We start from the raw sequence: 26,751 nt of genomic DNA on the forward strand, positions 1-26,751 counted from the left end.
GGCACCTGTAAAATATAGGTTAATAAATGAAAGCCAGCACAAATTTGTTAAAGGCAAATCTTGTTTGACTAACTTGATTGAGTTCTTTGATGAAGTAACAGAGAGGGTTGGTGAGGGTAGTGCAATTGATGTTGTGTATATGGACTTTCAAAATGTACCACATAATAGACTTGTTAGCAAAATTGAAGCCCATGGGATTAAATGGGCAGATGCTGTGAAGATACGAAACTGGCTAAGGGGCAGAAAGCAGAGGGTAGTGGTGAAGGGTTGTTTTTCAGACTGGAGGGAAATTTACAGTGGTATTCCCCAGGGGTCAGTATTGGGAATACTGCTCTTTTTGATATATATTAATGACCTGGACTTGGGTATAGAGGGTATAATTTCAAAGTTTGCAGATGACACAAAATTTGGAAATGTAGTAAATAGTAACAGACTTCAGGAGGATGTAGATAGATTGGTGAAATGGGCAGATACAGGGCAGTTGAAATGTAATGCAGAGAAGTGCAAGGTGATTCATTTTGGTAGGAAGAATGAAGAGAGGCAATATAAACTGAATGGTACAATTTTAAAGGGGGTGCAGGAACAGAGAGACCTGGGGTGTACGTTTGAAGGTGGTAGGACAGGTTGAGACAGCTGTTAAAAAGGCTATACAAGATCCTTGGCTTTATAAATAGAGGCATTGAGTACAAAAGCAAGGAAGTTATGTATAATAAACCTTTATAAATCATTGGTTCGGCCTCAGCTGGAGTATTGTGTCCAATTCTGGGCACCACGCTTTAGGAAGGATGTGAAGGCCTTGGAGAGGTTGCAGAAGAGATTTACTAGAATGGTACCAAGGATGAAGGACTTCAGTTATGTGGGGAGACTGGAGAAGCTGGGGTTGTTCTCCTTAAAACAGAGAAGGTTAAGAGGAGATATGATAGAGATGTTCAAAACCATGAAGGGGTTTGATAGACTGAAGAAGGAGGAACTGTTTCCAATGGTAGAACGGTCAGCAACCAGAGGGTACAGAATTAAGGTAACTAATTAACTAAAAAGGCAAGGAAAAACATATTTTACCCAGCGAGTTATGATGATCTGGAATGCACTGCCTGAAAGGGTAGTAGAAGCAGATTCAATAATAACTTTCAAAAGGGAATTGGATAAATAATTGAAGTGGAAAAATGTGCAGGGCTATGCGGAAAGAGCAGGGAAATGGGAATAATTGGATTGCTCTTTCAAAGAGCCGGCACAGGCACGATGGGCTGAATGGCCTCCTGTGCTGTATCATTCTATGAACTTTTAAAAAGCTATCAAGTTTTAATGAAAGCTCTGATGCCAGGTTTCTACAGCTTCCACTAACTGACACAAGAGAGTAAAAACTTAGAAAAGGCTCAGAAGCCCAGCAACCTTATCACAGAGCTCAGATAATATCAGATAATGAACTCTCTCACTGTTCAGATGACAGTTTTAAAAAGTACAAGCCGTCGGCTGCTCCAGGGAATTTATTTTATAATGGGCGCTGTGAGCTTGTGTAGTTGTTTCTTTCCTTTGACTGACAGTGGCCTTATGTGGACACTGATGACTGTGCCAGTCTCACCAACAACCATACAGAAGGATTAACACATTTTACTGTAACTAAAAAGTAATTTTCACTTATCAAGAAATATACAGGACCAATGTCCTCGCAGGGAGGGTTTAAATTAATTTGGCAGGGGGATGGGCATCAGGATATAGCATTAGAGAGGAGATATGAGGTGCATAAGAGAACTGGGAAAGACATATAGCACTAGAGTAAGAAATAGTACAGTATTAGGTGGGATCAGACTAAGGGAGAATACAAGAAGGTCTAAGATAGGTTTAGAGTGCATGTGTGTAAATGCACGAAGCGTGGTGAACAAGGTTGGTGAGCTGCAGGCGCAAATAGCCACATGGGAATATGATGTAGTGGCGATAACAGAGACCTGGCTCAAAAAAAGAGCAGGAATGGGTACGAAATATTCCTGGATACAAGGTGTTCAGGAAAGATAGGGAAGGAAAGAAAGGAGGAAGGGTGGAGAATATTGCAGTGCTGGAGAGAGAGGATGTCCTGGAGGGGTCAAGGACAGAATCTAATGGGTTAGTGTTAAGAAATGATAGAGGTGCCATTACACTACTGAGTGTATTCTATAGGCCACCAACTAGTGGGAAGGAGATAGAGGAGCAAATTTGCAGGGAAATTACAGAGAGGTGCAAGAACTATACAGTAGTGATATTGGGGGTCTTCAACTATCCTTCAACTATCGAGACACACGACAACGCAAAATCGTCAAGCAGAAATTGATAGCCAAGTTCCGCACCCATGAGGACGGCCTCAACCGGGATCTTGGGTTCATGTCACGCTACACGTTACCCCACCAGCGAACAAATGTTATCTGTTTTTAATATAACGGGTCAGTTGCTGTCTTTTCTATGTTTCTACCTCTCTATCTCTCTTTTTTTTGTTTTTTGTTTTTTGGTGATTTGTATATTCGGAGACCTTGCAGGTAACACCTGTCTGTCTGCACACTGATTGCCTTGGCAACGGGCAGTTGAAAAAACTGTCTGTAATCACCAAGCATTGTTCTGTGATTTATAAATGCGATTTCATTTCGAGGATTTCATTTCCAACAACGTTCACCTGAGGAAGGAGGAAGCCTCCGAAAGCTTGTGAATTTAAAATAAAATTGCTGGACTATAACTTGGTGTTGTAAAATTGTTTACAATTATCCTAATATGGACAGGGATAGTAATAGTGTAAAGGGCAAAGGAGGAAGAATTTCTGAAGTGTGTTCAGGAGAACTTTCTTTTCAGTATGTTTCCAGCCCAACGAGGAAGGAGGCATTGCTGGATCTAGTTCTGAAGAATTAAGTGGGTCAGGTGGAGCAAGTGTCAGTGGGGGAACATTTAGGGAACAGTGATCATAGTATCATACGGTTTAGATTAATTATGGAAAAGAACAAGGAGCAATCTACAGTAAAAATACTTAATTGGAGGAGGGCCAATTTCAGTGGGTTGAGAACTTATCTGGCTTGGGTAAATTGGAATCAAAAATTGGCAGGCAAAACTAGGTTGCTGAGGGAAGTAAGGGTGGAAATCGGAGAAGTGCTGACCATAATCTTCTAAACATCCTTAGATACAGGGGATTGGAGAATTGCAAATGTTACACCCTTGTACAAAAAAAAGTCAGTTTAACCTTGGTGGTAGGGAAGCTTTTAGAAAAGATAATCCGGGACAAAATTAATAGTCACTTAGACAAGTGTGGATTAATTAAGGAAAGCCAGCACAGATTTGTTAAAGGCAAATCGTGTTTAACTAACTTGATTTAGGGTTTTTTGATGAGGTAACAGAGAGGGTAGATGAGGGCAATGTGGTTGATGATGTGTGCATGGACTTTCAAAAGGCTTTTGATAAAGTGTCATATAATAGGCTCGTCAGCAAAATTGAAGCCCATGGAATAAAAGGGCAGTGGCAGCATGGATACAGAATTGATAGGAAACAGAGAGTAGCGGTGAAGGGTTGTTTTTCAGACTGGAGAAAGGTATACAGTGGTGTCCCCAGGGGTCGGTATTAGGACCACTGCTCTTTTTGATATATAATAATGACTTGGACTTGGGGCCACAATTTCAAAATTTGCAGATGACACAAAACTTGGAAGTGTAGTAAACAGTGAGAAAGATAGTGATAGACTTCAAGTGGACATAGACAGGCTGGTGGAATGGGCGGACACATGGCAGATGAAATTTAACGCAGAGAAGTATGAAATGATATAAATTGGAACAGTGAGGAGAGGCAATATAAACTAAATGGTACAATTCTAAAGGGGGAGCAGGAACAGAAAGACCCAGAGGTATTTGTGCACAAATTTTTGAAGGTGGCAGGAGAGGTTAACAAAGCAGTTAAAAAAGCATACGGGATCCTGGGCTTTATAAATAGAGGCATAGAGTACAAAAGCAAGGAAGTTATGAACCTTTTATAAAACACTGGTTCAACCACAACTGGAGTATTGTGTCCAGTTCTGGGCACCACACTTTAGGAAGGATGTGAAGGCCTCAGAGAGGGTGCAGAAAAGATTTAATAGAACGATTGCAGGGATGAGGGATTTCAGTTATGTGGATAGACTGGAGAAGCTGAGGTTGTTCACCTTAGAGCAGAGATGGTTAAGAGGAGATTTGATAGAAGTGTTCAAAATCATGAAGGGTTTAGATAAAGTAAATAAAGAGAAACTGTTCCCATTGGCGGAAGTGTCGAGAACCAGAGGACACGGATTGAAGATGATTGTTAAAAGAACCAAAGGCGACATGAGGATAAACTTTTTTATGCAGTAAGTTATGATCTGGAACACGCTGCCTGAAAGGGTGGTGGAAGCAGATTCAATTGTGGCTTTCAAAAAAGGAATTTGATAAATACTTCAAGGGAAAAAACTTGCAGGGTTACAGGGAAAGAGCGGGGGATTGGGACTAATTGGATTGCTCCTACAAGGAGCCGGCATGGGCTCAATGGCCTCTTTCTGTACTGTAACCATTCTATGATTTTAGGATGCCCAGGAATGGTCTGCAGTGTTTCAGTGTCACAAACCAATGATGCACTTCAACATGCTGACTAGATTTATTTTGATCCAAGTGACTATACTCAACCTGAGCAGAGATTGAACAATCCTTTTGTTGAATTTCTTCTCCCCCTTCAATTTACACTCCTTTTTCTGTCCTCTTTCTCTATGCTGGGTGCTGGGTACCTTCTTTCCCTCACCCAAATCACCATTCTTAACGTGCAAGTTTAAGCAGTTAACACTGGCTATTAATCCATAGGACGCATCAGCACCAAACCTGATCTGGGCCTTACTCGATGTCCACACATGCACTTTCTAGCAGGAGTCATAGGACGGTGATTAACTACTGGAACCTGGTGGATTTATTCCTCCCAATCCCGGGGTTGCCAAAACCAACTAACTGAGCACAATGCAGGGATCAAACCTGGGACCTTCGGTACACGTGATGCTTTAGCCTTCTTAACCATCAGCGAGTCTTACAGAACCCTTTCTCTTCCAATTAGAAAATGGAAACTAGTTTTATGATCTTCAGAATGCGAAAGACATTGAGTAAAACTATGCAAACATATCTTGTATTACACTATTTGAATGAACTTACGACACATGTAAGGGAGATTGAATGTTCCCTGCTCACATAGGTTAGTCAGACATACCCCCCACCCCACTGTTCCTTTAAACAGAAACAGAATGCATCATGGAGCACAGGCTCACAAACACATAACCCTTTTCAATTACAATGAGAGTCTGTAACTGTGCTGGTTTCCAATGCCAAGGCATTTTTGTTGCCTCAAATCGTAGTGCCAGATTGTTCATGTCACTGGGTTCCTTCAGTCAAAATCATCATTGTAGTGTAAAGAGGGCATAAAAAGTGTAATGCATTGCTCTTCACCAAACCTCAATCCAGCAGATTTTCATACACCACCTGTCACTGGTACATTTAAAGCAGAGCCCATGTCATTGAAATTCAGCAGCCTCTAATGGACAGCAAACCGTACGAAATTAAAGAGTGATGCTTTCTGTTGCTTGGGTTGAAAGCTAAGTTTCTAAATATTTCATGCAGTGGTCCTGTATCACATTTTTTAGAACTAGCTAGGTGACTGGTAATTCAGATAAACCCAGTTTACCAGATGGAAACCAGAGGAAAAAGGATCTCATACAGTCAGTGTTATATTCAAAGGAGAAACACCATTAATAATTCACACTTTCTCTTCCCTTTCAGGTACCTTATACCTAGCCTTCATTAATAAATCAGCAGGGATTGAGTGGTGCAGTGTATTGGAGGTTTTGGAACTAAATGCAGTCCAGAAAGGCTGAAGGTCTTGTTACAGATGCCAGGCACTGGTTGATAGCTTGACTATCATCTTTCATCCATGGGACCTTGGTCTGAAACTAGTGTAAATAGAACAAAGCACCAAAATGCAGAATTATCGACAGGGTATGTGGTGGGATATGGGACATCATTCAGTGTGATGTCTGGAAGATCCACTGGGAAGTTTGAAGAGGCAGCAGTTTATAGGCAGTAAAATACAAGGAGATTGCATACCCCAGGATCCCAAGTTATCAATTTTATGGATGCCATGTTTATGCAGCTCAAAATGAGAAACAGTTTCAGAGTTTAAAATACTGATGGGGCCATAATCTTATAGAATCCAAGTCTTGCATCTGGGTTACCAAACAATTGCTAATAATCCACTTCAACTCAGACCACACCCAGCATAAAAGCCTTCACTCTCAGGTAGGTCTTCAAACAGGAAGCCAATTTAGAGGGGGGGGGGGGGGGGGGGGGGGAGAGCATTTTTTGTTCAATATAAAATGTGACACTGAGTAACATATCCTGAAAAATAACTTTTTAAAATGTGGCACCTTTTCACCTCCCACAGAGATTTGCCAGGTGGTGTCTTCCTGCCAACCAGACACTTCAAAATATCACTAATGGCAAGGTGTCCTGCAATGTTGCCACTGAAAGGAATGGTAGCTGAGATTTCAGAAAGGCCTGAGCACCAGTCTGGAGCTGTGCAACCCTGGGAAAGCAGGCTTCCATCCCCAGCTGGCAGTGTCTTTTCTTGGGGTCTCCTCTCAGGTCACAGACCCGACTGTGTTCCTGGAGCTGCTCTGTGCCAGTGATGTCAATGGAGAAGTATGGGAACAAAAAGTCCCAACCTGCTAAGTCTGTATCCGTGGAAGGTGAAAAGGTGAGTCCTCCCCCCAGTATGAAATGGGAGAGTACTTTGAACTAGTGGACGCATTCCCTCTTATAGCACACTGTTTTAGGCAGTGGACACATGTCAGAAGCACAAAGGCAAACATTGCAACCTGCAGTGGGGTATTTATTCTTCTGTAGAATTTACAGTTAAGTACAAATCTTCAGTTTAATGATTGTGGTTTTCAAGTACAAATGAAGTTGTTTTTTCTTTTGAGGACCCAGGTGAAGGGCCTCGGCACATAGTGGGCTAAGAACCAAGATTGAAGAGGTGCGGTAAATCACCCAGTTTAATTGTATATCATGTGACAAGAATGTTATGAGTCACAATATAAAACTGGCAGGTAAACCACTGAGACCAAAAGGAGAATTATCAAATAATCAGCGTCTGCTGGGATTTTGTTTGGAATCAGATGGCTCAGAATATAACAAACACGATGAAGATGGGATTTGTCCCTGGTGATGTAGTGAGTTAACACACTGTCCTCTCCCATCCATTAACCTGTCTTTCATCTTTCAGATACTGATCAACCTACTTTACACTTCTAGTTCTTATTTTGCCTTCTACTAAGAGACTACTAGAGACGCATTTGGTACTCCAGCAACTCACTGTCCATTTGCCACAGTGATGCATTAGTTTGTAGAATGTTGTTCAAAACACTACCTGAACAGTAAGCACTACATGAATACAAAAACTCTCCGATGGGTTTAATCCACTGGGCAATGACTTTCATTAAAATTCCTTGCAGAACATAAATGACAGATTCTAGGTCAGTCAATAAGTAAAACAAACATCCAGTTAGGCACTTCTGAAGACAAAAAAATCCTCACCTTATAACCCATGAGTGAGTCCGATTTTATAAATACTATGAAATAATTGAAAGAGATGAACTAATCCCCAGATGTAACTGTGCAGAGGCTCAAAGGTCACTCCAGACTTTGGTATAATGCAATTTTCAATCAGCCGCCTAGAAACTACCTATGTCTGACCAGGGCTTGTAATCGAGCCCTACCTGACAATCTGAAGACTGGCAGGACCCTCTGTAAGCATTTCCTGTGTCAGGTAGACCACACTAGACTGTACTGGCAGAGTTTTTCAATTTGTGCTGGGGAAATTGAACTTTTTTTCACCATTTTTCCAGTGTTGGTATCAGGCATTTCCAGGACAGGCATAGCACAGATTAGACAAAGTAAAACACACTCTATATTGCCATAAAGTTCTTCCAGTAAAATATAGTATGGGTTAGAAACAGAGTAAAGCTTCCCCCTACTCCTTCAAGATTGTCTTAACTGATTCTTGAGAGTATCTTCTGCTATGCTAGTGATAGATTGTGGCCTCGGAGTATGAATTAGTGCCATTTCTGGGTAGTTTTAACCTGTGGACACGCATAAGATGGTGTGTCAAGTCAGCCAATGCACTTTTCATTTTGAATCCTTACAGTTAGCAGAGAAGTGATCTTCATCCCATCAGTCTGCACTCAATGCAAGAGCTACAGCAGCACAGAGAATGTCTAATTGACTGCCCCCACGACTCCCTTCAATCAAATTGGGGGAGAGAAATTAAAAAGAAATAAAATTGGAATTTTCTTACCTGTTTTCAATAAAAGGTGGTTCCTGTAACAGGAAATTCCTGATCTAAATTGTGTGCCATTTTTCCCAAAATTAAAAGAAACGGTGAATCTCAAATAAAATGTAACTGGTGCAACCATTACTCAGTTTGAACAATTCAGCAGAGAAGTGGACAGATCGGATTCAGTGGAGAGATGAACCTAAAGGAAAATATTTGAACAGACTGCCTATTCTCACATTCTTAGTGAGTTCAACTCAAACAGTAAACAGCTTTCAACTCAGCCACATTATAATCAAGCTATTTCGAGACTTTTCCCAAAATAAAATTGTCAAATTTGTAATATGCTGCTCAGAAGCCAAGCAGTTATCGAATAACACTGAATGGGTTTGGATCATTGTAGCATAGATGCATTTAAGGGAGAAAGGAATAGAAGGTTATGCTGATAGGGTTAGATGAAGATACCGACATGGACCAGTTGGGCCAAATGGCCTGTTTCTGTGCTGTACATTATTCTATGTAATTGCTGGTCTTTAGTAACTCAAAAAAAACCTACAGTCGATTGTATACCTTCCCTCCAAATTTATATGGACTCTCCAACACATATGAATTGGGGGGTGGCAGAGAGAGAGAAAAGAGGTGTTAAAGTGAAGAAATTGGAGACACCCTTGATTGCAGGTTCTGCCACTTCCTAATCTGCACTTTTAAGCATTCTCCCCCAGTAAAACTGCACTCAAACCAGAAACAGCAACAGAGCCCTCCAGAATCATTTTAAAATCTGCATTAAGACTGAACTCAATTTTGTAATTTTTTTTAAGACAGCAATTCAGAAGTAGGAAAATGGTGGTCACATGACTTAATTAACACGATCTTCCAATAAATATCACCAAGTGATGATTTATCTATTTAGTATCCATCTTATTTTAAAGCCGACTGATATTGGATTGCTATATTTAAATAAAAAGTCAAGGAAATTGTATTGAAGGATATACCTGGTGATAACATTGTCCATTCGAGAGTCTGGCTTAGGATTGAGCCAGACCAGAGGGGAGAAGAGTGATGTGAAATCAGTGTGTGCCCACTGTACCACGTCGCACAAATTGACAACCTACAATATCAACCTAGTACCGACTGCACTATTATTGCTCTCCCTCCGTGGGCACACAAGGACCAGTCCTGATACAGCTTTAATTTAACCTAGGGTACTGAAATGGTTGAGAAAATCTCAAAAGTGTCAATGTTCTAATCATAAGATTGTAATGGCAATCCTTAAGATGTCCTCAAGAGTAGCAACTAATTCAGAAGCAATTTGATGCTGATTATATACATGTGTGTTCGTTTATCAGTTTTGTTAAAGTGCTGCATTTTCCCAGTGAGTTTTCCCTCCTAAAATTCCTTCTTTTAAAGTCCTGCTCTATAGCACAATTTTGTATCAGCACATTTAGTAACTACTGTCTGTGACCAACTCTAGATTGTTAATGAACATCGTAAACAGGAGGAGACTTGGCACAGGTTCCTGGGGCACCACATTAGTGATCGGACCTATTGGGTAGCAGCCCCATTTAAAACCACCTTTGTTTATGGTCTTCTCACCAATTTGCAGTCCATCTCACAGTATCTCCTTTGACACCATGCATTTTAGTATACAGTTATACAGTTCTCATGTGACACTTTATCAAACACCTTTTACAAATCCACCAGATCTCCCTAATCTTCTGTTCTAGTAACTTCTTCAAAGAAGTGGATTAGTGTTGTCAAACACGACCTCTGCTTTCTGAAGCCTTGCTGAACATCCCCCATCAAGTTCAAACATTCTATTTGATCATTAAGATGATCCCTAATGATGTTTGCTATTAATTTGCTAACCACTGAGGCTAAACTCGCTGCTCTGTGCTTTGCAGGTTGTGATTTTAATCCTTAAATGCAGGCACCATGTGCGATTTTTCTCTGATCATCCGGCACTTTTGTGGGTCTCGGTGAACTATTGAAATTATTTACTATGGTGTTATGAGCCACCTCAACCATTTCAGTACCCTAGGTTAAATTAAAGCTGTATCAGGACTGGTCCTTGTGTGCCCACGGAGGGAGAGCAATAATAGCGCAGTCGGTACTAGGTTGTCAATTTGTGCGACGTGGTACAGTGGGCACACACTGATTTCACATCACTCTTCTCCCCTCTGGTCTGGCTCAATCCTAAGCCAGACTCTCAAATGGACAATGTTATCACCAGGTATATCGTTCAATATATTTTCTCTCCAGCTGCCAGTGTCTCAGATCAGTTACTACTTCCACCTTGGATGCCTTTACCAATGCTGCTCCTAGCTGGCAACTGGGAATCGTGCAATTAAGGCTTGGACCAACTGTCCCCAATTCTCTTCCCCATGTGCTCCCCTCCAATAGGGATTCAACTGGCCTCTGCTGATCACTGCTCCATGGCTGATTTATGCAACTATGATGCAGCACATTGCACACCAACCATGTATTTCAAGTTTTCATTCTATGAAATCATTAGATTGAAGGGAAAAAAATGAATTCTTCAGACCTGCTTTCAATTTGATACAATCATTAGCAGCTCAGTCAACTGGAGTGAATGGAAACAGAGAAATCTGTGTACACCAGGTCTACGCACTCTCCAATTAAATTCAACTCACAGCTCCTGATGTTTTTAAAGTGCATTATTGTGAGTGAGGTCAAGTAGAACTCCTCCATTTTGAAGTTCAAAATGAGGGGGAATTAATAAACGTGTTAAAATGGTACACCTTCACAATAACTAAACATTCATTGTCCAGCTTCACGCTAGTTCAGGGTTTGTCTCGAGTCACACGCCCATCGATCTTCCTCCAGGTAAACTACATCTAAACATAACCAATGCTCTCAATTCACTCACAAATGAAGTTGAGACAAGTGCTATATTTGCACAAAAGAACTCATACTGTTGCAATTGAAAACTTCAGTACCAGCCAGCACTCGAGTCCTGGAGGATGCTGAGTTTTTTAAAAATTGCTTATGGAGCTTCAGGGTGAGTATCCAGGCTCTGAAGTACACCAACACACATTTACTTCTAAGCGCAATATCTAGAGAGACCTTTTAAACATTTTACAAATAAATTCTGACAACTCAAATAGGAGACAAGAATTTAGAGAACGCTGGCCATGTGCCCTTCATATTACATTGCTGCAAATGACGGTCCCAATTTCAGCTGCTGTACTGTAAGAAGAAGGGCACAGAAGCCAAGTTTCCCAAACTCCTCTGAAAGCACAATGCCACTATCAGATGTAAACAGCCACCATCAGTAGGTCTGGTTAATACTTTGTTCTGGTTGTAATTTTCATATCACTGCCCTGTACACCATCTCCCCACTGAGAGAAGGACTGTGACCAGAAAAATTAATTATATGATTGTGACTTATGAAAGAACTTTGCTTGTTCTGATTTGCATATGGTAATTGTCTGAGGGTATGGTCACGTCGTGCTTGTGATACTGGACGAGTAATTCAGAGCCCTGGACTAATAATCCAGAGAACACAAGTTCAACTTTCACCATGGTAGTTCGAGAATTTGAAATCGGATTTTTTTAAATCTGGAAATAAAAAGCTGTTAACAGTAAAAGTGACCATGAAGCTGTCGACTGTCAGACGTCCAACTGGTTCACTAATGTGATCTGAATATTCCAAATCCCGCTCGCTGCCCTACATTGGCTCCCGGTCCACCAAGACCTTGATTTTAAAATTCCCATCCTAGTGCTCAAGGCTCACCGTGGCCTAACCCCTCCCCATCGCTGTAACCTCCTCCGGTCCTACGGCCCTGAGAATTCTGCGTTCCTCCAACTCTGACCTCCTAGCAACCCCACTCCCTCCCCCCCAACATTGGCGGCCATGCTTTCAGCCGTCCAGGCCCTAAGTTTTGAAATTCCCTCCCAAAACCCTCCACCTCTCTCTCCTCCTTAAAACCTACCTCTTTGACCAGACTTTCAGTCACCCTTCCTAATATCTCCATCTTTGGCTCGGTGTCAATTTATGCCTGATCACATGCCAGTGAAATACCTTGGGATATTTTTCTACGTTATAGGTACTATATAAATGCAAAATGTTATTAATGTCATTTAGAGAAGGAAACCTGCCATCCTTACCTGGTCTGGCCTGTATGTTACGCCAGTCCCACGTGGTTGACTCTTAACTGTCCTCTGAAGTGACCTAGCAAGCCACTCAGTTGTATCAAACCGTTACAATGCAGCGATTCAAGAAGCTGGCTCATCACCGCCTTCTCAAAGGCAACGAAGGATGGGCAATAAAGGTCAGAAGTGGGGATGTTTGCTGATGGTTGCACAGTGTTCAGATCCATTCGCAACCCCTCAGGTAATGAAGCAGTCTGTGCTTGCATGCAGCAAGACCTGGACAACAATCAGGCTTGGGCTGATAAATGGCAACATAACATTTGTACCACACACAAATGCCAGGCAATGACCATCTCCAACAAGAGAGAGTCTAACCATCACCCCTTGACATTCAACAGCATTACCATCGCCGAATCCCCCACCATCAACATCCTGGGGGGGTCACCATTGACCAGAAACTTAACTGGACCAGCCATATAAATACTGTGGCTACAAGAGCAGGTCAGAGGCTGGGTATTCTGCATCAAGTGACTCACCTCCTGACTCCCCAAAGCCTTTCCATCATCTAGAAGGCACAAGTCAGGAGTGTGATGGAATACTCTCCACTTGCCTGGATGGGTGCAGCTCCAACAACACTCAAGAAGCTCGACACCATCCAGGACAAAACAGCCCGCTTGATTGGCACCCCATCCACCACCCTAAACATTCACTCCCTTCACCACCGGCGCACAGTGGCTGCAGTGTGTACCGTCTACAGGATGCACTGCAGCAACTCGCCAAGGCTTCTTCGACAGCACCTCCCAAACCCACGACCTCTACCACCTAGAAGGACAAGGGCAGCAGGCAACTGGGAACAACACCACCTGCACGTTCCCCTCCAAGTCACACACCATCCTGACTTGGAAATATATCGCCGTTCCTCCATCGTCGCTGGGTCAAAATCCTGGAACTCCCTTCCTAACAGCACTGTGGGAGAACCTTCACCACACAGACTGCAGCAGTTCAAGAAGGCGGCTCACCACCACCTTCTCAAGGGCAATTAGGGATGGGCAATAAATGCCGGCCTTGCCAGCGACGCCCAGATTCCATGAATTTAAAAAAATGCCAACCTTGCCCACGATGCTCATGCCAAGAATTAATTTTTTAAAAATTTTTTAAAAATGCTGCGCCTGCTCTAAAATCTTCCACATATCATAAATGGGCAGAGTTCAGAGAAATGGGAGTGCCAGTGCACTGCAGAACTGCTTCAAGTAGAAGAGATTAAAACAGGGGTATTAGATTACTGGGCTGAAAGAAAGAAAACTAGTTCAGAATCAAATAAATAAAGCATTGCTTGTAACAGGAATTCCATGCCATATGAATGAATGGAAGCTTTCATTTAAGAGTTCTTAAACACTCATACAAACAGCTTTTAACCCTTCATCATTCCACAGAAATCATAACACCTAATATAGTAACAGAAAATAACTTACTTGATCCTGTCTCCATCGGACAGTGGTTCCTGTGGAGAAAGGAGGTGCTGCAGTTAGTAACAATTACACCCACCTTCAATTAACAAAATGACCCAACTGCTTGATGGAATTCCACAACAGTTTTCCTTGGATTCTCAAGTAAATGATACATGATGACTATTGCTGTAATTACTCCACGACAAGGGGGACTCCGGTACTGAAGTGGGCTGCCTATTCCCAGAGCTCCTCTATTGCCCTTTGTAGTCTGCTGCCAGGAGACGAGCTGCCAGGTTACTCGGTCTGATTTTCTCTCCTCTTCGCTCACCGTGGCTCAGACTGGCAACTGAGAAGAGTGGGAAGGCAAACAAGCATCTGCTCAGTGCCTGCACTCCCTGGCAGACTGCTGCCATGCTGGCATCATGCAGGGTGCTGCATTGGCAATGTTATCAAGTTTATAGTCATGCCCATTAATCAAAACAACTGATGAATGGTGTTGAAGTCTTTTTTGGGCCCTAAGTTTAATAGCTGGGTAACGGTGAGGGCTCTGACTGGACCAGATAAACAGGCAGAGACTGTGACAAGTTTTTATTGCACGTGTATATTTGGGGGCGGGGGTAAGAGACCACCAAAAATAAGTTAAATTAGCAATTACAAAAATCCAAATCATTTGAGTTCACTAAACCTAACATCCTCACCAATTATGCAGTCGAGTCAGTGCACAACTTGCAAGGCAGAAAACTGCCCTAATCTGCTCCACTCCATTTGGTTATGGTTGGTACAATATTTGCAAGCAGACTGGCTGTTACTGCAGACAGGATTTGAAATGGTTATTTACCTCCATCCTAGTAAACAGATTACACAGATCCACAGTCATCCCCAAGTCAAAAATTTAGTGTCCTTTTCTGTAACATGATTTGTTACATTACATAGAATCTACAGCGTAGAAACAGGCCATTCTGCCCAACTAGTCTATGCAGTGTTTATACTCCACATAAGCTTCCTCTCACTCCAGCCTCTTCCCACCCTGCCCCTGTACCTCTCTATTCCTTCCCCCCTTATGTATGCATCAAAACACTCTCACTTTCCCACGTCAATATTTTATACAGCCAAGTCCAAAATATTTCCTTAGTGGTCACAATCCAATTAAAAAATATTAAGAGCCACACATTAATTACAGTCAGTTATACTTAATATGAATAGAAGAACCAGGCCCATTCCTGCTAAACCTACCACAATATGTCCTAAAGACAGCCCGAGCAAATATTTTGCTCAGATTATACATTTAAGCAGCTTCCAGCACATATCAATATTCTTTTGCATCTCATGGCTGGAATAAGAAATATTTCTGCAATTTTCTCAGCTCATCTATTGAAGGCACTAACTCATGCTGGGGTACAGTCCCCATGGAGCAGTACAATTCCTCAGGACCTCACCCAAATAACCATTCCTCAAGTATAAAAAGAGGCAAACTTAAATGTTGTTGGACCATTTAGTTAAGAACACCACAGCCAACCGAGATCCAATCATACCTTCCAGCAGGGGTCAGTGGACAGCAATGAAGAGCGGCAACCCGAGCTAATTTTTCTCTTCCCAATTCAGAGGCACTGAGGCCAATTATATAGTGATCACCACCCCCACCCCACCCAAACGAATTCCATGGAACGAGCTCAGCACAAACCAGGGATTAAATCTGGGATCTCCCCCCTCCATGGAACGAGCTCAGCACAAACCAGAGATTAAATCTGGGACATCCCCCTCCATGGAACAAACTCAGCACAAACCAGAGATTAAATCTGCGATCTCCCCCTCCATGGAATTAGCTCAGCACAAACCAGAGATTAAATCTGGGATCTCCCCCTCCATGGAACAAGCTCAGCACAAACCAGGGATAAAATCTGGGACATCCCCCTCCATGGAACAAACTCAGCACAAACCAGGGATTAAATCTGCGATCTCCCCCTCCATGGAATTAGCTCAGCACAAACCAGAGATTAAATCTGGGATCTTCCCCTCCATGGAATTAGCTCAGCTCAAACCAGGAATTAAATCTGGGATCTCCCCCTCCATGGAACGAGCTCAACACAAACCAGGGATTAAATCTGGGATCTCCCACTCCATGGAACGAGCTCAACACAAACCAGGGATTAAATCTGGGATCTCCCACTCCATGGAACGCGCTCAACACAATGCAGGGATAAAATCTAGGATCTCCCCCTCCATGGAATTAGCTCAGCACAAACCAGGGATTAAATCTGGGATATCCCCCCTCCATGGAACGAGCTCAGCTCAAACCAGGGATTAAATCTGGGATCTCCCCCTCCATGGAACGAGCTCAGCTCAAACCAGGGATTAAATCTGGGATCTCCTCCCTCCATGGAACGAGCTCAGCTCAAACCAGGGATTAAATCTGGGATCTCCTCCCTCCATGGAATTAGCTCAGCACAAACCAGGGATTAAATCTGGGATCGCCCCCTCCATGGAACGAGCTCAGCTCAAACCAGGGATTAAATCTGGGATCTCCCCCTCCATGGAACGAGCTCAGCTCAAACCAGGGATTAAATCTGGGATCTCCTCCCTCCATGGAATTAGCTCAGCACAAACCAGGGATTAAATCTGGGATCTCCCCACTCCCCTTAACTAGCTCAGCACAAACCAGGGATTAAATCTGGGATCGCCCCCTCCATGGAATTAGCTCAGCTCAAACCTGGGATATCCTCCCTCCATGGAATTAGCTCAGCACAAACCAGAGATTAAATCTGGGATCTCCCCCTCCATGGAACGAGCTCAGCTCAAACCAGGGATTAAATCTGGGATCTCCCCCTCCATGGAACGAGCTCAGCTCAAACCAGGGATTAAATGTGGGATCGCCCCCTCCATGGAACGAGCTCAACACTAGCCACGGATTAAATGTGGGATCGCCCCCTCCATGGAATTAGCTCAGCACAAACGAGGGATTAAATCTGGGATCTCCCCCTACATGGAATTAGCTCAGCACAAACCAGGGATTAAATCTGGGATCTCCCCCTCCCTGGAATTATCTCAGCACAAACCAGAGATTAAATCTGGGATCTCCCCACTCCCCTTAACTAGCTCAGCACAAACCAGGGATTAAATCTGGGATCTCCCTCTCCATGGAATTAGCTCAGCTCAAACCAGGGATTAAATCTGGGATCTCCACCTCCATGGAACGAGCTCAACACAAACCACGGATTAAATCTTGGATCTCCCCCTCCATGGAATTAGCTCAGCTCAAACCACGGATTAAATCTGGGATCTCCCCCTCCATGGAATTAGCTCAACTCAAACCAGGGATTAAATCTGGGATCTCGCCCTCCATGGAATTAGCTCAGCATAAACCAGGGATTAGATCTGGGATCTCCCCACTCCCCTTAACTAGCTCAAACCACGGATCAAATCTGGGATCTCCCTGATCTCTATATATATCAGGACCAGACCGGAATGTGTAATTAACAGTCATTGGGGAATTGAAAAGATTTAACCTTGAATCAATTAATTGAGATTAGCAACACTCAATTTGTATTTAACAGGATGTCGGATAGTTTCTAACAAAATGTGCAGTAACATGGAGTGTGTCATAAAACCCGAAAGGATTGATAAAGATGCAATACTTCCATGCAGCATCTGTTAACTATCAGTAGATATCTCTAGTGCATCTTGCTAAGTGCACAGGTAACATCTCATCACAACACATTAGTATTGTTCAAAGGTTCTCTCAGAAAAATGTTCATCAGTTCACCACTTCAAATGAGAAGCCTTAACCCACCAAAAATCAGAACATTCTGATTCGTGCATTTCTGAGCCCCTTACCTTATTTCGCACAATGATGGATGCCATTTGCAGAGCAGCCAAATGCCTATCCTGATCTGAATGCAGAGATGGGTTTAAATCAGCTCGACACTTCTCAGCAATGTCCTTCTGTCCCACTTCAGCTCCTAGATAATGGGGCTGCATGCAGTCTGCACAGGTTTCAAATCCATCCTCTTGATTTTCTCTACCCAACCTGGTCCTTTTTGGCTCTCCCTCTCTACCTGTTTCGAGTGCCTCTGTTGTACACTCGGGACATCGGTCTATGCTGCCTCTCCGAACATCAGTAACGTCTCTCTCTGTGCTGTGGTGCATCTCGGTGCGATCTTTCCTCGCTATAAACTGTTTCCCAATTGTTCTAGGACTTGTTGCTCTCCCCATATTCTGCCACCCTTTCCTGGATTGAACTCCAATTTCCACGCTGTTCCTTTGTCCCTCAGACACATCTCTGCTTCCACCGGAACCCTTCACCATCCCATCTCTTCTCGTTTCTTGCATTTCCCTCTTGCCATGCCTTGACTCTGGACCCAAATCTCGGCTCAACCCCGGAGAACAGCGGCTCATCGTTTGTCCTTTTACCCGAGTAGCTCCTAATGACTGAAGATTGTGTGGACTCAGCACTCTATAGGTGATCTCATCCAGGAATTTGGAAAACTTTAGTTTTTCTTCTATGATCTCTGTGCTTGGCCCCTGGTGCCTACCCTGTGCTAAACTGAATTGCAACGATGGTTTGCCTTGCACAGAGGCTCTTCTGCCCTTCTGCCCTTTTGGCAATTGCTGAGAAGGATAAATTGACTGGTCTGTCCTATTTCCGGCTAACGTTTCTGCAGACCTGGCCTTACGTAGACTTTCAACCGTAACACCCAGCATGTTTGACTGTTTGAGAATTCCTTTGCGAGGCAGCTGAATCTGGGAACTATCCAGCTCCCTTGGAGCCAAAATTTCAGCGGGCTCTTTAAAGGCTAAACTACACCCCAGACTCCTGGTTTTCAGCGAGTGTCTGAAGTTTTCATCCTCATTCGTGGAAGCCATGAGAGTCTCTTCACTTTTACTCAGAAACCTCGTTAAGCTTTGCACTGTTGACTTCAGATCATCATCACCTGACTGTTTGCCCAGTTTTTTACTGCAAAAGCCCAGAGGAGACAGGTTCCTAATACCCAGCCTATTAGGAAAAGGGGACTCCTCTCTTTCACTGCTGGAATCCTGAGAGCAGAGAGGAGAAAAGTGGGCTTTTGATGCTTCTGAATTTCCCACACTCTGCTGCACTCCTAAACCTGACTCACCAATGGTGTCCGTGTAACTGAATCGTCTGTGCTGATGTACAGGCACATGTCTGTTCTCAGTTACCTGACTTGGCTCGGATGCTAAGGTTGTCCCATCTAGCTCATCCCTAAAAACTGGTGGCTCGTGCCGATTCTCCCGGTGCTGAGGTGGTGCCTTTCTGTATGGCTTTCTTGATGTCGGTGTGTTACTCATGTTCGGGTGCCCGAAGCTTCACTCCCCACCGCACGACCTAATAAACCAAAAGCAGAGGGGTTACAAACATTTAGCTGAGTGAAAGTAGTTAGAAAATGACAGTGCTTTAAGTAGATTTTTCCCCTGCCCAGTGCTGCAATGAGTTGTCCTGCTCAACTGACAAAATGATGGAAATAATCGTTATACGTGCATTGCTGCAGGAAGGGCAGTGAGAAGACCTGTTAATACAAATAACTGTCAAAAGGACGTCAATTCATGTGTACTGCCCGCACAGATAGAGGGAGCACAAATGCCCCTCTCAGCTAAAAACTGAACAGTTGACATCAAGAGAGCATTGATTGGCAGCAACACTTCATTGATCAAACTGTCTGTGGTGCCAATATCAGGACAGTCTGTAAATGCGATTTAACCCATAAAATTAAACAGTCGCTCTTTTTCCTGTGTATTAAGCATTTTGTCTCTCATATCCACCAAGGCCAAGAGCTGTAATGTTAGTTCTTTTTCCAAACTCTGCCTCCAGTGTATTAGGTTCCCTCTATCATTTGAGCTGCAGTAAATTCTGCTTAAAGATACATAACCTGATGATTTTGTCCAAATGGTCGAAGGTACATCAAGCTGTATATTAATCTCATTTCCTATCTCAGCAGCAGCGACGTGGAATCGCAGTGGAATTTGGTCCTGAATCAAAGATCACCCAAAGTCAGTTAATGAGTCAGCTCAAGGCACACAACCACACCTGGATTACATTATACAATATTTTTTAAATTTGTTTTTGGGATGTGGGCGTTGCTGGCAAGGCCGGCATTTATTGCCCATCCCTAATCTTACTAGGCCACTTCAGAGAGCAATTAGGAGTCAACCATGTTGGTGGGAGATTGGAGTCATGTATAGGCCAGACCAGGTAAGGATGGCAAGTTTCCTTCCCTAAAGGACATTATTGGACAAGTTGGGTTTTTACGACTATCTGACAGCTTCATGGTCACTTTTACTGTTACCAGCTTTTTATTTCCAGTTTTTTTTAATGAACTGAATTCAAATTCTCAAGCTGCTGTGGTAGGACTTGAACTAATTTTCTATAGATTCTCAATCCAGGCCTCTGGGCTACTAGCCCATTAACATAACTATGCTACTGTACTTAGTAGTTCTGGTCACTATACTACAGTAAAGATACTCAGGCATTGGAGGCAGTGCAGAATACTGATACGTAACTCAAGGTACTGAGCTACAGGGGATGGTTTACTCTGAAGAGAAGGTTCAAATATTTAAGATCCTTAAGAGATTCCTGAAATGTTCAATATTGCCACAAGCTCTCGAACCAGGAGACCTGGTTAGATGGAAGATGCCCAGACATTTAGATTTAACTATTTTCTGCAGAGGAATGTAGACACATGCAATGGCTGCTCAGGGAGGTAGCTATTGTGGAAACAGTTGAGAGGATTAAATAGATATTTGAGAGAATGGGATTGAAGGTATTAGGTTTTGGAGTGGCCGCCTGACTTCAAAATGTTACTGAGGGGAGAACAATTGTCAAATCACATGATGACAGAACCTACCCTGGGGACCTGGATAATTAGGGAAATTTCATAGGAGTATATCACAGTTACAGCATCCTGCTTTTAAAAATGGTATTAAACATTAAAGAAAAGTATTAGAGGGTGAGATCTGAAGTACTGTCAATTAAAATGTACGCCCAATAATGGACAAATGAACATTCAAGCAGGGAAAAAGAATCTATTGTTTCAATTACCAATGTTAATTTGTTTTCTAAAGTCAGACATTGACGTTAATAACTTCCATATCACCGCCCAACCCCCCCACTACCACTGGCTGCTAAGAGGAGCTCCCTCTGGTCTTCATCATACTATCGTAGTATGATACAGCACAGGAGGCTATTCAGCCCATCGTGCCTGTGCCTCTTTGAAAGCTATCTAATCAGTCCCACTCCCCTGCTCTTTCTCCGTAGCCCTGTAAATTTTTCCCTTCAAGTATTTATCCAATTCCCTTTTGAAAGTTACTATTGAATCTGCTTCCACCACCCTTTCAGGCAGCGCATTCCAGATCAAATCTCGCTGAGTAAAAAATGTTTCCTCATGTCACCTCTGGCTCTTTTGTCGATCACCTTAAATCTGTGTCCTCTGCGTACTGACCCTTCTGTCATTGGAAACAGTTTCTCCTTATTTACTCTATCAAAGTTGTTCACGATTTTGAACACCTCCATCAAATCTCCCCATAATCTTCTCTGCTCTGAGAACAACCCCAGCTTCTCCAGTCTCTCCTCATAACTGAAGTCCCTCATCCCTGGTACCATTCTAGTAAATCTCTTCCGCACCCTCTCGAAGGCCTTGACATCCTTCCTAAAGTGTGGTGCCTAGAATTGAACACATTATTCCAGCTGAGGCCTAACTAGTGTTTTATGAAGGTTTATCATAACGTTCCTGCTTTTGCACTCTATCCCTCTATTTATAAAGCCCAGGATCCCATATGCTTTTTTTTTAAAAAAACAACCTTCTCATCTTGTCCTGCCACCTTCAAAGATTTGTGTATGCGCACCCTCAGGTCTCTGTTCCTGCACCCCCTTTAAAACTGTACCATTTTGTTTATATTGCCTCTCCTCATTCTTCCTATCAAAATGTATCACTTCACACTTCTCTGTGTTAAATTTCATCTGCCGTGTGTCTGCCCATTTCACCAGTCTGTCTATGTCCTCCTGAAATCTATTCCTATCCTCCACATTGTTTACTACATTTCTGAGTTTCATGTCATCTGAAAACTTTGAAATTATACCCTCTATAAGTCATCAGTCTATATTAAAATATTGTTTTCAGCCTGGGCGTGCTGTTAGCACATTTTAAAGCCTAGTTATACCACATGGTTTGTATCAAGAAGCCACATCAGCCTGAAATGTCAAACCACTGGATTATGAGTGTGAAATTACCCAAACCACATTTAGGCAAAAGGTTGAAAGCCCACCTGCAAGAGACAGCATCACACCACACTACATTCCAGCAGACTAGCCCATGCCGACACACCCTGTATTGCTCGATGTAGGTACTGAGGCTGAGCACTGGAATACACAATACCCTAAGACAATTGCAAAATACTGCGGATGCTGGACATCGGAAATTAAAACAGAAAATGCTGGAAATACTCAGCCGGTCAGGCAGCATCTGTGGCGAGAGAAACAGTTAATGTTTCAGGTCCATAACCCTTTTAATATAGACTGATGACTTATAGAGGGTATAATTTCATCAGAACTGGAAGATTTATGAGATTAATAGTTTTTAACCAAACACAGTGTCAGGGAACAGGGGACGGGGTGCAACAGGAAAAGAACAAATGGGAAGGGAGGTCTGTGATCGGGCTGAAGGCAGGAATGATTAAATGACAAAAGGGATGATGGTGCAAGGCAAAAGTGACAAGAAACAAAAGTTAGTTACAGCAGAACAGCAGAGGGAGGGAAGCAAGGAAAATCTGGGAAAGAGGAGACGGCTCCCGTAGCCAAGGAATGTGGCAGAAGACAGGGATACTTTTATTTGGGACACCATAAACTGCTTATCTGCTTCAGTGAGCAAATGTTTGCACTAAATTAAAGACACATTAAATTAACATTACAACAGAAATAAAAAGAACTCAAATCTCTTGCTTTCCTCTTACATAGAAACATAGAAAATAGGAGTAGGCCATTCGGCCCTGCTCCGCCATTCAAAATGATCATGGCTGATCGTCTAACTCAATACCCTGTTCCCGCTTTTTCCCCATATCCCTTGATCCCTTTAGCATTAAGAAATATATCTATCTCCTTCTTGAATACATCTAATGACTTGGCCTCCACTGCCTTCTGTGGTAGAGAATTCCACAGGTTCACCACCTTCTGAGTGAAGAAATTTCTCCTCATCTCGGTTCTAAATGGCATACTCCGTATCCTGAGACTGTGACCCCTGGTTCTGGACTCCCCAGCCATCGGGAACATCCTCCTTGTATCTAGTTTGTCTAGTCCCGTTAGAATTTTATATGTTTCGATGAGATCACCTCTCATTCTTCTAAACTCTAGTGAATATAGGCCTAGTCGACCCAATCTCTCCTCATACGTCAGTCCTGACATCCCAGGAATCAGTCTGGTAAACCTTTGTTGCACTCCCTCCATGGCAAGGACATCCTTCCTCAGATAAGGAGACCAAAACTGCACACAATACTCCAGATGTGGTCTCACCAAGGTCCTGTATAACTGCAGTAAGACATCCCTGTCCCTGTACTCAAATCCTCTTGCAATGAAGGCCAACATACCATTCGTCTTTCTAATTGCTTGCTGCACCTGAATGCTCACTTTCAGCGACTGGTGTACAAGGACACCCAGGTCTCGTTGCACCTCCCCTTTTCCCAATCTATTACCATTCAGATAATCTGCCTTTCTGTTTTTACAACCAAAGTGGATAACCTCACATTTATCCACGATATACTGCATCTGCCATGTTCTTGCCCACTCACCCAACTTGTCTAAATCACATTGGAGCCTCTTTGCATCCTCCTCACAGCTCACATTCCACCCCAGCTTTGTGTCGTCTGCAAACTTCGAAATGTTACATTTAGTTTCCTCATCCAAATCATTGATAGATATTGTGAATAGCTGGGGCCCAAGCACTGATCCCTGCGGTACCCCACTAGTCACTGCCTGCCACCTGGAAAAAGACCCGTTTATTCCTACTCTGTTTCTTGTCTGTCAACCAATTCTCAATCCATGCCAGTATATTCCCCCCAATCGCATGTGCTTTAATTTTGCACACTAACCTCTTTTGTGGGACCTTATCATGAGCTTTCTGAAAATCCAAATACACTACAACCACTGTTTCTCCCCTATCTATTCTACTAGTTACATCCTCAATAAACTCCAGTAAATTTGTTGAGCATGATTTCCCTTTCATAAACCCATGCTGACTCTGTCCAATCCCGTTAATGCCTCCCAAATGTTCTGTTATCACATCTTTTATAATACTCTAGCATTTTCCCCACTACTGATGTTAGACTAACTGGTCTGTAATTCCCTGTTTTTTCTCTCCCTCCTTTTTTAAATAGTGGGGTTACATTTGCCACCCTCCAATCTGTACGAACTGTTCCAGAGTCTATAGAATTTTGGAAGATGATCACCAATGCATCCACTATTTCCAGGGCCACTTCTTTTAGTACTCTGGGATGTAGATTATCAGGCCCTGGGGATTTGTCAGCCTTTAGCCCCATTAATTTCCCTAGCACTTTTTTTTTTATGAATACTGGTTTCCTTCAGTTCCTCCCTCTCACTCGACCCTTGGTTCCCTAACATTTATTTGTGTCCTCCTTTGTGAAGACAGAACCAAAGTATGTGTTTAATTGTTCTGCCATTTCTTTGTTCCCCATTATAATTTCCCCCTTTTCTGACTGCAAGGGACCTACATTTGTCTTCACTAATCTTTTTCTCTTGACATATTTATAGAAGCTTTTACAGTCAGTTTTTATGTTCCCTGCTAGTTTACTCTCATACTCTATTTTTCCCCTCTTAATCAATCTCTTTGTCCTCCTTTGCTGAATTCTGAACTGCTCCCAATCCTCATGCTTGCCGCTTTTTCTGGCAATTTTATATGCCTCCTCTTTGGATCTAATACTATCCCTAATTTCTTTTGTAAGCCACAGTTGAGCCACCTTTCCTGTTTTATTTTTGCGCCAGACAGGAATGAATAATTGTTGTAATTCCTGCACACGTTCTTTAAATATTAGCCATTGCCTATCCACCGTCATCCCTTTTAGTAAAGTTCCCCAATCTATCATAGCCAACTCGCACCTCATACTTTCGTAATTTCCTTTATTTAGATTCAGGACCCTAGTTTCGGATTCAACTCCCTCACTCTCCATCATAATGAGGAATTCAATCATGTTATGGTCGCTCTTCCCTGAGGGACCCCGCACAACAAGATTGTTAATTAATCCTTTCTCATTGCACAATACCCAGTCTAGGATCGCCTGTTCTCTAGTTGGTTCCTCAACGTATTGGTCTAGAAAACCATCACGTACACACTCCAGGAATTCCTCCCCCACAGTATTATTGCTAATTTGGTTTGACCAATCTATATGTAGATTAAAGTCACCCATGATTAATGCCCTCCCCTACATCTCCACTACTGTTTGGGGGCCTATAGACAACCCCCACCAATGTTTTCTGCCCCTTGGTGTTTCCCAGCTCCACCCATACAGATTCTACATCATGATTTTCCGAGCCAATATCCTTCCTCACTACTGCATTGATTTCCTCCTTTACTCAACGCCACCTCACCTCCTTTCCCTTTTTGCCTGTCCTTCCTAAATATTGAATACCCCTGGATGTTCAGTTCCCATCCTTGGTCACCCTGCAGCCATGTCTCCGTAATCGCAACGATATCATAACCGTTAATATCTATCTGCGCTGTTAATTCATTTACCTTATTGTGAATGCTCCGCGCATTTAGACGCAATGCCTTTAGACTTGTCTTTTTAAGATTGCTCGTCATCTTAGTTTTATTTTGCACTATGGCCCTATTTGTTTTTCACCCTTGTTTTCTTTGCCTTCCACTATTGCTTCTTCCCTTGGACAGGTCCCACCTTCCCCAGAACCAGTCCCAATGTCCCAGGAATCTAAATCCCTCCCTCCTACACCATCCCTGAAGCCACACATTCATCTGGTCTATTCTTCTGTTCCTATACTCACTAGCACGTGTCACTGGTAGTAATCCTGAGATCACTACCTTTGAGGTCCTGCTTTTTAATTTATCTCCTAACTCCTTAAATTCACCTTGCAGCACCTCATCCCTTTTTTTTAAACCTATGTCGTTGGTATCGATATGGACCACAACTACCGGCTGTTCACCCTCCCCCTCCAGAATTCTCTTCCATATCAGTCTATCGTCAGGCTTGACAGATCACCAGACAATAATGCTTCATAAAAGCATGTAGGTTACATCATATAGCTGCTTTATAGTGTCAAAAGAAATGATTCACAAATATTTGACCCAGGTGTACATACAAAGCAGAATAAACAGCAATTCTTCTGATCAGCTCAATAAAGAAACATTTTGCAATCTATCGAATCATAGAAAGTTACAGCACAGAAGGAGGCCATTCAGCCCATCGTGTCCATGACAGCCAAGAAAAGAGCTATCCAGCTTAATCCCAATTTCCAGCACTTGGTCCCTAGCCCTGTAGGTTATGGCACTTCAAGTGCCCATCCAAGTATCTTTTAAATGCAATGAGGATTTCTGCCTCTACCACCTTTTCAGGCAGTGAGTTCCAGACCCCCACCATCCTCTGGGTGAAAACATTTCTCCTCAGCTCCCCTCTAATCCTTCTACCAATTACTTCAAATCCAAGCCCCCTGGACACTGACCCCTCTGCTAAGGGAAATAGGTCCTCCCTATCCACTCTATCTAGTCCTGTCATAATTTTATATACCTCAATTAAATCTCCTTTCAGCCTCCTCTGTTCCAGTGAAAACAACCCCAGCATTTCCAATCTTTTCTCATAGCTAAAATTCTCCAGTCCTGGCAACATCCTCATAAATGTCCTCTGCACCCTC

At 42.9% G+C, this 26,751-nt stretch overlaps 1 protein-coding gene across 3 annotated transcripts in view; it reads right to left on the minus strand.

Moving 5' to 3' along the window:
• LOC137310040 (tight junction-associated protein 1-like) overlaps nucleotides 1-26,751 on the minus strand; it is a 206,770-nt gene that overhangs the window by 72,213 nt on the left and 107,806 nt on the right. For 2 of the 3 annotated variants that reach the window (XM_067978003.1, XM_067978005.1), the window contains exons 4-5: nucleotides 19,050-19,215; nucleotides 13,899-13,927 (exon numbers count right to left, since the gene is read on the minus strand). In XM_067978003.1, the coding sequence (XP_067834104.1) occupies nucleotides 13,899-13,927; nucleotides 19,050-19,178 (158 nt within the window). In that variant the 5' untranslated portion in view covers nucleotides 19,179-19,215. Of the gene's footprint in view, nucleotides 1-13,898; nucleotides 13,928-19,049; nucleotides 19,216-19,756; nucleotides 19,857-26,751 lie in introns of all 3 variants that reach the window. The other variant, XM_067978004.1, reaches the window with a different exon arrangement.

Source organism: Heptranchias perlo, unplaced genomic scaffold (genome assembly GCF_035084215.1).
Source record: "Heptranchias perlo isolate sHepPer1 unplaced genomic scaffold, sHepPer1.hap1 HAP1_SCAFFOLD_200, whole genome shotgun sequence".
Classification (NCBI taxonomy): Eukaryota; Metazoa; Chordata; class Chondrichthyes; order Hexanchiformes; family Hexanchidae; genus Heptranchias; species Heptranchias perlo.